Here is a 12,162-nt window from a genome sequence, read left to right as displayed (position 1 = left end):
TACAACATCCCTGTAATAAATGTTCAAACTGTACTAAGCTACGCTGAAAATTTCAAACTATTTCTGGTAACATTATGACAATTATCATGTATTTTAAGGCATAATAAATAGATTTGACAACCTACTTCTGCATCTCGGATCGAGTGCCGAGTTCCATTCGAGCGAAGTTATCCATTTTCTTGTTGAGACGATCCTTGAGGAAGGAGTGAAAGATGTGCGTCTCCAACACCTGCAACACAGCAAGGTTAATATTTCTAGATGAATTTTCTTTTCCAGCATCTGATCACTGATAATATTCATCAGCTACCAAGTTTACCTTCTTGTAAAACAGTTGCTCTGCCGGTTCTCTGGTTTTCAGAAACTCTTCGCTGTGAAACACTCGATGTTCGTAGTTCAGATGATCGCTAACATCCCTGTAAAACACACACATTTATTACCAAAATATTAATATATACTTTAGCGAACCAGCCCACTTGATGTCAGTAGGAACACAACCTGAATATGTTGACGATGAGCTCCAGTGCGACTCTCTGGATGTTGTGATTGAGGTTCTGTTGCCAGGTTCTCCTCTGTGTTCGCTGCTCGTTGATGTCAGTGGAACTGGCATGTCGCCAATGATCCAAGTCAAAATGTATCTTCAGTGACTGACACCTGCAAAACATATTCAAATTATACAAAACAGAAGATCTCCATGTCTCTTGAGGGAAGCTTATAATCAATAAAGATGGATATTTACAGTTTGAGTCTCCAGTATATGTACCTGATAGTGTTTTTTTATGCATTACAGTTTAGTAGCTAGTTGAATAATTTCTGGTATTGCAATAAGTACCTCTGTGTGAAGCATTCAGCAGCAGCTGGAGGAATATCAGGCAGGTCAATGGTATCAGATGAAGAAGTGCAGACTGTTCCTTTATCAATATTAATTAGAATCAGATCTTCTGTTTCCTGGATAACAAGATTAAAAATTTTTTTTTTTTTTTAAATTCATTTTTTGAGCATCTGAGACTCCCAACTAGCCATGTAAACAGTTTAAGATGAAGGTGAAACATCTTCTATAACTAAAAAAGTCTAGCTGCCTTCTACTGAAGCCCTTTAAAGGAGAAGGGGTAGTCAAAACCAATAAAAAAGTCCAATATAGGTTTCATTCTTGTGCGGGAAAGTTCAACTTAGCAGGTTATGCAGGTTAGCAGGTTAGGCTTACAGCAGCAACTTCAGCAAAGTGGCTGAGATGGCAGCCCATCAGAAAGGCAGTCGGAGCCATTAGAAAGTCCAACATTCCTCTGGCCAGGACGGGAACATAGGGCTGCTGCCAGGACAGAGGCTGGAGGGAACAAAGGACGAATGGTTTAATGAAGGATAAAGGAGGATTCAACACCTTTCAATGTTGCTACTTGTTGGATGTGTAAAGTTTTCTATACGAGTCTTCTTAAATTTCCTATATGTGACTCAATCAGCAAATTAAATGAAAAATATGTTGAGAGAACAAACTCAGTAGTGAGATGCCATTTCAAACTCACAGCAATTGGCTAAAAATCAAATGGTATTGCATGCCAAAGCCTTTAAAACAATTTACCAACCAGAAAAACCTGCTAACACAGAAGGGCTTTTGTTTTCTAAAATGCTTCCAGCTGCAGACTGCCTTTGTTTTCACTTCTATCCGAGACATGCTTATAAAGACCAATGATTGACTATCATTCCTGCCAAACTAAAAAAAAAAAAAACTTGTTTGAATTGAATTAAAAATTCAGAGAGGTTATTATGATTACACTGACTAAAAATGAAGACAAAAAGTAATTTTGCTGTGTAATTACCAGCTCTTCCGACTAAACTAACCTGCAGGAAAAGCAACAAGCACTCTGCCATCAGTGTGAGTCTGGACCAGTCGGCAGAGAATAAAACCACTCGCTGTTCCTGCAGGAGACAACATATCACCTAAAGAGGGAAGCGCAAACACACAGAGAGACATCAGAGTTAATATGAGCCTCCCTTTGTTTGACTGAATCAAAAAGTGTGTGCAATACCTGCAGTAGCTGCTGCGGTCTGAGGCAAAGAAACGGCAGATGGAGGTCTAAATCTACAGCTGGAAGGTCTCTGTCTTCTTTAGCTGGTAGGATGATGGTCAGAGGTCGTAATTCAAACATCTGGAAAACAGAACAAGCGCAAAATAATATTACTGACAGTGTTGTTTGTGTCTAAAATCATCTTTAGGCTTCTCAGTTACACACTGAACACACCAGATGTAGTTGTCCAGGAGGCGGAACAGGCACAAGAGTCAGTTTGGCTGCAAATTCCTTCACTCTGTCTTCCATGTCTGACAACCGGCAAGTTTTCAGCTGAATTAAAAGACTAGAAAATCAACAGAAAGAGACGAAGTGATAAAAATACAACAGAAGACACAACAAGAACAATCACTGGATGAACAATGTGATGCAAACAGCCGTCCTAACTATCGATTTAGCACACAAATGATCTTTAACAGCTAATTTTAAAATTAAGTAGTATCTGGGTGTTTTGTTTGTTGTTCCCATTTAATTTGTTCTCACTGTGAGCTCATTTTGCACTGCAATATAAAGTCCTACACCTCTATGGAAACAGAACAACAATGACCAGAAGTAGAGAACTCGGAAATGTCTTTTGTGCGGTATGACAATGTTATATTAGAGCAAATCTAGACAAAAAACAAAAGCCAATTTTTTTTTTTTTTTTTTTTTTTTTTAAATAATTTTACAAAAAATTTACAATATTCTTCCATTTTCCCCACAGATGTTTGCCAGCACTGGAAATGACGCTCTATATACTACAGTTATTTAACTTTTTACATTTTAAAAACCTCTACAGATGTTTTACCACACTACTCACCATGCTGAATGTATCTTCCAACAACTTGCTCCTCTGTTTACCATTTTTGAGCCATGCTGCGTTTATTTTATGGGTCAAGTATGTTTTATTTTCCTCTTTGTCTCTTTAATTGTCTCCTCTCTGATCTGTGAAAACACTGCCAGCAGTTCAATCTAAAAGTCACAGAATTTTTGTCATGTGACTGTTGGTCGAAGCTGAGTGAATAATGGCTTCTGAAGAGAGGAGCACAGATTTTTTACTTTTTTTTTTCAAAGAATCTGCTGCAAGTTGTAGATTTTTTTGGCATTTTCTTTAAATGAGACAGAATTAAGTGATTTTGATGATATATCATCACTTTAAACTTGATGATTGGTTGAAGTACTTTTAGAAAGTGGAAACGCAAATGATTCTATTCAGTTCTTATAGTTTCCAAACAATAAATGCTGTAATTTTGGCAACTTTTTAAAAGAAAACATGCATTTTAAAATAAAAGTCAGAAGATGTGGGGGTTCAGAGGGTTAATAAACATTGCAGGTAAAATATGAATTTCACTGTTACTTATAAAATCACTTTAATTTGACCAATTTAAATTGCCCAACACTGTTTCTCACCATGACAGACAGTCTTTGAGTGCGGTGAAGAAGGGATACTTGGATATGACACAGAAACTGTAGGCAGAGAAGAGTTTGGAGGAATCAGCTCCGTTCTGATAGAAAGACGTTCCTTCCTGCGAAAACACAAAAATCCAGCGTTGACTTTCTTCCATCCAACAGGACAACGTAGCCACATCCTCCCTGCATCTAAAATGTCTTCTTGTTTGGCCTAATGGGCATCATAGGTTATAGTTTAACTGTTGTGTGTGAACAATCAGATGTTCTGCATGTGTACCTGTATGGGACGGTAACACTGCATTACGACTCCATGGGTCTTGTTGCCAAAAACATTAGTGAAAACCAAAAAGTGGAATTCTTCATCCTTCTGTTCACTGGTTACTTGGAGGCCACCTGGTAAAAAAACAAATATGCACTCATTGCTATGATATTTTACAACTACAAGATGTTATTTTTAGATTACAACAGTTGGAAAGGATTAGTACAAAGTCAAATATCACAATATTGAAACACCAAATATATCAAAAATATTCTTGTTTACATGCACAGTCATGCACAAAAGTTTACACACACTTGGAAAGTCTTTGGTTTCCAATGACTCCTATAAATCTGACTTGACTATGAAGGAATCACTGAAACACGAGTTGTTGTCACACAAAAAACAATCATGCATTTTGGTCCTTTCATAGATTTATTAAAGGTCTTCTGGAAATATGACTAAATGTGCTGGATCAAAAATATACATACAGCACCTTGAATTATTAGTTTTAATGATGTTGAAAGCTGTGTTAATTTGTTTTCTTAGTTTCAGTGCCTCTTAATTTCTTGTGAGTGATGACAATCGACTACAGCCGCTGACTCCTCTAAGTCACTTTAAATAGGGCCCATAAACTTTTGTTCATGTGTGAATGGGTTTTGTTAGTGTATCTTTGTGTCCATGCATGTAACTATGTGCATGGTTTGAAAAATCCATTACCGGGGAAGCAGAGTTGAGGTAAAGCCATGAGGTCGATGTCTTTGGGTACACTGATGTCTTCACTGCCTCCTTTTCCATCTGCTGCACCTCCACCTGCAAAAATACAAGTAGATGGAATAATATAACTAAAAGATATAAATCGCTAATGATAAAATGGGTAAAATAAGAAATCTTGGCTTCATAAAAGTTTGTATTTGAGAATAAACCAAGACATTTTCTGTACCTGGTGTAGGTGCAGACGAAGGAAGTTGTTCCCTCTTCTTCCTCAGAAAGGAACGCCGCCGTTTCCCTCGTGGCCTCAGAGTTTCGCTCTCAGCTTGTGGTCGGCTGACGAAGGGAGGAACCAGGACGTGAAGGACCTCCGGCTCCAACGGGGGAAGCTCTGGAGTTCCATTACTGTGAAAGGCCTGCAGGCAGAGGCAAGACGGGAAGGATCTGAGGGAAGTCCTTACAAAGCTTGGTTTTAGATTTGATGTAACACATCGAGGGATTATACAGGTGTTGTTTTTGGTCCGTCTCAGGGGTTCTCCTTCTTAGAAAAGTGCTTGCATGACAGTAAGCATTTTCAATTACCTGGCTGAAAACTGGCTAAAAATGTCACTTTCAATTCCTATAATCTGGATGAATATGTAAAAACCACGACTGTGCTTGCTTTGCTGTACTCAATTTCCAATTATTTAACACCAAACATTATCTGTGTTGTTGAGTCTACAATAAATAAAAGTCCTAGTATATGGGAATCTACAGACCATATTTAGTTCTATATATTTTTAGGAGGTGCACTGCGTCTTTATTGTGCATCTGCAATCATTAATTGATTAATTGTCAACTATTAAATCAATTGAGAAAAAACAATGAATTAATATATTAATTAAAAGTCTAAATTCTCAGAGTGCAGCTTCTTAAATGTGAATATTTCTGGTTTCTTTCCTCAACTATGACAGTAAACTGAACACCTTTGGATTGTGGACAAATCAAGACACTGAACAATATTTTTCTCCAATTTATAGACTAAACAATTGATTGATTAATCGAGAAAATCAACGACAAAACAAAACATTTGAGGACATCGGTAACGCTGACCGACACTTTTTTTTTTTTTTTTTTTTAAGCATTTTCTTACATTTTATAGACCAAACAACTCATTGATTAATAAAACAGTGACTAACAGATTAACTGACAATGAAAATAATCATTTCTTGCAGTTCTACTTTATCAGATACAGTTGAAATACAATCAGGAAACAGAAAGAGGGTAGGAATGAAACAAAGGTACTACAGTTTGCCTCCAAACTATGAGGCAACCAAGATGCTCATTTATTTTGCTTTTCTTGCCTGTAAAAATAATGTAGTTTTCAGGGCTTTTGCACTGGTTGCACTTTTACTGCTAAGTGTTTCATTTAGGTGCACCAGCACATAATTTAGAAGTTTTTCATTGCATCTTTTGGCACTGAATAGTACATATTAATCCTCACTTGTCATCAGTTGTGACTGTAAACAAGAATAAGAGTGCAGATAAATATTTTGTTCATAAGGATGATCTGGGACTTAAAAGTTAGTAATGGGTGGATTTTCTTTGGTTATATTATAAGCAGTGTTAAATTGTTGAATTTCATTGTCATTTTGGACAATGTTGGTCATCTATAATCGTTAGAACTGGACTGCAAACACAAGACATCCAATCTGTGACAGCATCTTTTGGTTCACAGTACTTACGAGTGTTTCAGGGTGTATTTAGACTAAAGTACCTGGTAGACTTCCTGGAGTTTGTCACTAGATGCTCCGACCACCACGCAGGCTTCCAGCAGAGCAGCCGGCAGATAATCCGCCATCGCCGAAACCAGTCCAGAACCCAGCTGGACCAGCAGAACCAGACCGACTCGGACGAGCTGGATCAGAACCACTGAAAGAAACAGCGAGAATAGTTGGAGAAAAGAGTAAAATGAGCCTCAGATTAAAGCCAAACATGCAGTGGATGTGATGTAAGACAGAGATTCTTCATATTTGTTCTGGTTGGAGTGTTAATAATAATGCAGATGGCTGTCTCAGATCTCCGTCTCTTTGTCTGAACATCGAGCAGCTAAATAAAGTCGTAACACATGACAGATTGTTTGTTCCAGCTCATTATTGGAGCTGCTGTTCTCATCAACAACTCTGACAAAGACTCCTGAAGACCCAGTCAGACAGTTTTATTATCAATCCGAGCAGCACCGTGTAGAAACGACCTCTCAGTCATTTTTACACTTATTAGACGCTCACAAAGGCTGAATCTGAACGTAATTAGATTTTACTGCATCAGAGATCGTATGGAGCGATTATTATTTGTTCCACAACACCATGCAATGTGGGAAATACTGAACTATTCAACAGCGCACTTGCTTTTATTTATTTTTCTCCATGGCTGGTGTGTAGATATGAAAACTGTCTGTGATAAACAAAAAGAACAACTAAAAAAAGCAATTATTGGGAGAAAAGGAACTTCTTAGTAAAGTCTTTATTTTTTTTTAAAAAAAGTTTTTTTTTTACTCTCTTTCACTCAAATATATCTTGACAAACCTCTTTCATAACTCAAAAAATTAACAAATGAAACCAGCACTCTTTCATAGACCAAAAACTAATTTATAAATCGAGCAAACACTCAAACATTAATTAACAATAAAGAAAACATAATTATTGGTTGCACAAACACTGTTCAATCACGAATAGCAGTCAACTATGGGATTATTTGTTGACTATTTAAGAATAAATTAATTAGTTTTTAGCATTTTTTAATGAAAAAAATCTCAGATTCTCTGCTTCTTAAATGTGATTATTTTGTGGTTTATTCACCCGTTTCTTTTTGTAATCTATTCCAGATCAAATAAATACATATTTCAATGTTCTACTTTGGTTCTGATGCAGCCAGTTTGTGTTCTCAATCAATATCTGATTGGTTAAACATCATGAATAATAGCCAGTCAACACTGAAAAGTTTTATTTCAGTAAAACATATATAAAAACCTTTTAAAAAAAAAAAAAAAAAAAAAGGCTTTTCAACATAGTTCTCTGTTGAAGTTCGTGTTATTCTAAATTTTGACATCAGGATTTTCATTTTTACTTCAAATGCAGATCCTAATTATTGGTTATGGAGCTTCTTGATTGCCAATAATCAGTATTGGCCCCCAAAAGACCAAACAAATTTAAAGTACAGTTGTAAAGCAAATTTTAAATCAGTCTGCGCTTAAAATAATCGATGATATTTGTCCAAAGTATGCAAAGTCTGGACGCATGTTTTCTGTAGTACAATGTCTACATTTATCAATAAATGCACCGTGATATTGATTATATATCTGGAACCAAAAATCCTTTTTAGTTTGATGTGTTCCGTATGAAAGAGTGAAGCTGTGTGGAGAAAATGCAGGATGTTGCTCAGCTTCTAATTAGTATTTTTTTACTGCATTTCCATACAGCCGAGGAGCTAATAGCTTTAATCACATTTCACTAAAATTAGAAACATGTTACTCAGAAGTGAGCCGGGATAAATGGGCTACATGGGGAACAAGTTAACGTTAAATCCACCTTAAAGCAGCCTCGGACATGTGACCGATGCCATGAAAAGATCTGAAACCAGCTGCAAGAAACGTTCAGGCTTTCCTGGAATCCGAGTTGCACAAAATCACTTTACATCTTGGAACAGAAGCTTCAATCTTGAGTTTTTCTAATGTATGATCTTATTTTATCATTAAGTCACCACTGGAACACTGTTGTAAATGAAATGAGAGCTAATCGTCAGCATCAAGGATGTCCAACAAGTCTGATTTTCATGATAAAAACATATCAAGAATACATGCAAACTGCCGCTTTACCTCCAAACATGTGCTGTGATAACCTTAATGTACAGTACAGTCATATGATCTGAGAAAAACAGGGTGAATTCCACATTAAACCGTAACAGAGCCAGTCCCTGGGCCAGTGGAACATCGTCTGATAACATCACAACATAGTCAGTTACAGGAGTTTTTCTATCCTAAAGCTCTCAAACATCTTGAAATTCTGCTTATTCTGAAACAAACACACCTTTAAATCACAGTTTGATGGGAAACTAAGAAGGACGACCATATATAAACAGATGAAATGTGTAAGTGGACCGAGCAGGACAAGGAAAACATCTGACCTTAAAAATCAATTAGATGGAAATCAAAATTAGGATCAGAGCAGAAGAAAAACAACTGATGCTGCTTGATGTCAGCTTCAGAGCATACTTTTCCATGAACTATTCAGTAGAACTGCAACAATCAACCGATTAATCAATTAATTGTCAACTATTTTGATAATAGATTAATCAGTTTTTAGTCATTTTTCAAAGAAAAAAAGTCCAAATTCTCTGATTGTAGCTTCTTAAATGTGAATATATGTGATATTATCAAGTAAATATTTACATACATGTTGTTTTAGTCCATAACAGCTACCACTGACAACTAGAACAATTTTAGCTTTAAAAAAAGTGTTACAGCTCAAATAAAAGGCAAACGTAGCAAACCCAAGCTATTATAGAAGTATTCAGGGTAATAGAAACATTTCCAGTATACACAGAAATAAATCAAAACAATAATCAACAGATTTATGGTCAATAAAACTAATTACTGGTTGCAGAACTGCTGTTGAGTTATTTATATCTTGAGCTAAGTCATAATTTCTTTTCACTTTCTTCACGTTGTTTCAGCAGTTTAGTGCAGCTGATAAACCTGAATCTCACCTGTACAGACCTTTGGTAGAGACTGACCCAGTTAATATGTTAGTTAAAAATAGGTCACTGGGATCTCACAATAAAAATAAACCAGCATTACTATTTTTAGCCTGATTATAACCTGACTTACCCTTTAAATATCCACAGGTACTTATATATATATCCAGGCAAAATCACTGTCACTCTATCACTTTCTATTGCTTGCATATGAAGACCTTAAAGTAGTATTTTGTGATGATATTTCTGCGCAAAGCAAGTGGATTCATCTTTTTTTAAAAAAATAAGCTTTTCACGTCCCCATTTGATTTATTGCTGTTGTGTCACGTGACTCTGAGGCACGTGCCGCACAGGTGAAGCTTCTCGTCTTTTCAACCTCAAAAGCGACTAAAAGTAAAACTGAAACTGTAAGTAATGAATGAAAACCTTAAAGTTTAGTTGAACGTCAGCCCACCGACCTGCTGAGAGTCTCCGTCCGGCTCCTCAGCTCTCCTCCTCCTCTGTCGTGACTGGAGTCCAGCAGCTGAAGTGCTTCCTGCCGGATGAAAACTCTTCTTCAGCTCCATGTTCACCGTCAGCTGCTTCCTGATTGTCTGCGGAGCCGCACACATGCGCACTGAGCACCACAGGAAGCGACATCACAAAGGTTGTTTCAGATGCTCCACTGCCTTAAATTTTGTTCAGATTTTACTTATTTGTTATTTTGGAGCTAAAACTAAATTCTGCTAAATATTTGGCCAAAACTTCTAGAATTTCATATGGACGTTTTTTTCTATTTTAATCCTTAAAAAACACTTTGATGCCTTTTTGAGGCTTCAACATCTTCAGAAATGTAACTCCCGCAGCCATGAAATTTACTGAGAAGACAGACACTTTCTTTTTTTTTTTTTTTTTTACAGCAGATCAATATCATAAAATGCTTCAAGCAGAGGCCAAATAGTTTCTGTTAAATGGGGAAAAAAGTGCAGAATTGTAAAACAATGGTGATATTGTGACCCCAGAAAGTCCCTGTAAATGTACTTCTGGATGCATGTATATTTTCGACTGAAAATATAGATTCGATCGCCATACAAATCTAAGCTTGATCCTTTGTTTACCCGTGTTTATGTCTGCTGTTGCACCCTAAATCCATGTCTAACTTGGGAAGACATTTTAATGATTCAATATCTGCAGAAATTTAACCGTCATAGTCATGAAATTTGTTGAGGCCACAGACAAAATTGATTCCAGCAGATCCAAATCATAAAATGGCTCAAGCAGAGGCCAGATTTTTTAAAAATTTGTCTAACAGCCAGGTACTACAACTGATCCACAGTAGCTGAAGTGTGTCTTATCCAGGAGAATGGAATTTGGTGCACTTCTTGGATTGTAGAAAGACAGTTTCCACAAAAAAAAAGCAGTTTCTTGATATAACTGCAGTTCTATGTGTCCAAAAGACTTTTGTCATCGTTGCGTCACCTACTGGCTCCACTTCTGCTTTGGTTATTCTGAAATTCAGACCAATGATCATCCGTTCTGTCTGTAACATTATGGGATGATCTGCTTTGTGCTCCTCTAACAAGAGACAACATTGTGCTTGGAATTAACGTGACTGACATTAACAATCACTTGACATTGAGCAAAATGATATTCCTGGAAAATTATTTCATCCAAAGGGAGAAAAACAAAATGTCTCAATTTTTCGAATGACTCTTTGTGAATGATGCTTGAAACTAATGAAAAGGGAACCATGCAAAGTCTCTCCTGTGAGTGTATGAGGAACTGAAAATACTGAATGACCTCAGGAGGAAATATGAGTGAGGAAAGCTTTATTTCAGTTTATTGAAATAGTTATTTTTAATTCACTTTTCTCTCTCTTACACACACACATATATATATATATATATATATATATATATATATATATATATATATAGTGTTCTATATAATTAAAATTAGTTTCTTATTTAATGTTTCTTCAATTAAATAAAAGAAAAGAGGAAACATTGCAGCGCATTGTGTTATCCTTTGCACCATCATTAGTAAATCATTTTTAGAGTCACAGTGAAAAACTGGCTGAAAAAGTAACTCATGCTCTCAAACTAAAGAAGTAGAAGTTAAGAGTGAAGCCCTAGCCATATTTAAAAACACTCCTTAGACACACTGTTGTAGAATTTAATAAATGACTGTCAGTTTTAATGGTTAAACTGGATAGAAATGTAAGTTTTGAGACTCTAACTGGACTTCCAGCTTCAGGAGACACATGTAAAAGAGGACACTGACTAAAAAAAAACCACACATTTCACAGAATTGTAGAGTGTATATAATTGACTATAGTGGATTTCCCTTTAAAGTGACTTTGATCCAGTTGTAATAACTTATTCTGGCCTGAAGATGGTGACGTTAACTAATTAAACAGCATGTGCATCTCAGTGAAACAGTACTCCTCATGAAAATCATACAAATGATTTACAGCCAAATTCTGATCTGTTGAGATGTTTTTTTTTTACAACAGCAGGCTGGATATTAATGAAAAATGGGAACTATTTCTATGTTTTTATGACATTTTCATGCCCTTTGAGTTTTTCACACTGTGAACCTCCTTGCATTTTTTGAATTTTATTTATGTAGATGACTAGAGAACTAAGTACCAGGACCATCTGGAAAAGGATAGAAGTTGCATTTTCTCAAACCTTTGTACATTGAGGAGCTTTGTGCAAATAATTTTGGGTTTGATATTTTCATTAAATTAAAGGCATGTGAAATATTTTGTTTTCTGTGTCCTAAACAGATATGTTCACTTGTCAGTATATTTTCTTGAAGGTGATTTGATGACACATATAATACTCAATTTCATTTTTCATAGAAAATATTCTGTCAAGTGTCAGAAAGTTGCTTGTACGATGACTGATATTTAACGTTTACTTACTTACTGACCAACTGTTTTGTGATCTCGCTTGTTCATTTTAATAAAACCCCATACAAAAGAGCTAATATTGATTTCAGGCAGAAATCAGTGTGGATCAAAGCACAGAA

The 12,162-nt window shown here is 36.1% G+C and overlaps 1 protein-coding gene across 2 annotated transcripts in view; it reads right to left on the bottom strand.

Moving 5' to 3' along the window:
* The window catches only part of LOC111573132 (DENN domain-containing protein 3-like), a 39,952-nt gene extending 30,206 nt beyond the window's left edge, over window positions 1-9,746 (bottom strand). For both annotated transcript variants that reach the window (XM_023277146.3, XM_035951393.2), the window contains exons 1-14: window positions 9,606-9,746; window positions 6,173-6,327; window positions 4,649-4,832; window positions 4,426-4,518; window positions 3,727-3,842; window positions 3,450-3,565; window positions 2,235-2,346; window positions 2,022-2,141; window positions 1,834-1,932; window positions 1,202-1,321; window positions 830-945; window positions 496-651; window positions 317-413; window positions 126-229 (exon numbers count right to left, since the gene is read on the bottom strand). In XM_023277146.3, coding sequence (XP_023132914.2) covers window positions 126-229; window positions 317-413; window positions 496-651; window positions 830-945; window positions 1,202-1,321; window positions 1,834-1,932; window positions 2,022-2,141; window positions 2,235-2,346; window positions 3,450-3,565; window positions 3,727-3,842; window positions 4,426-4,518; window positions 4,649-4,832; window positions 6,173-6,256 — 1,517 coding nt within the window. In that variant the 5' untranslated portion in view covers window positions 6,257-6,327; window positions 9,606-9,746. The remainder of the gene's footprint in view (window positions 1-125; window positions 230-316; window positions 414-495; window positions 652-829; window positions 946-1,201; window positions 1,322-1,833; window positions 1,933-2,021; window positions 2,142-2,234; window positions 2,347-3,449; window positions 3,566-3,726; window positions 3,843-4,425; window positions 4,519-4,648; window positions 4,833-6,172; window positions 6,328-9,605) is intronic.
* Window positions 9,747-12,162: the final 2,416 nt, after the last annotated feature.

The sequence above is a fragment of the Amphiprion ocellaris genome, chromosome 9, assembly GCF_022539595.1.
Source record: "Amphiprion ocellaris isolate individual 3 ecotype Okinawa chromosome 9, ASM2253959v1, whole genome shotgun sequence".
Classification (NCBI taxonomy): domain Eukaryota; kingdom Metazoa; phylum Chordata; class Actinopteri; family Pomacentridae; genus Amphiprion; species Amphiprion ocellaris.
This window is presented reverse-complemented; position numbering and strand designations above follow the sequence as displayed.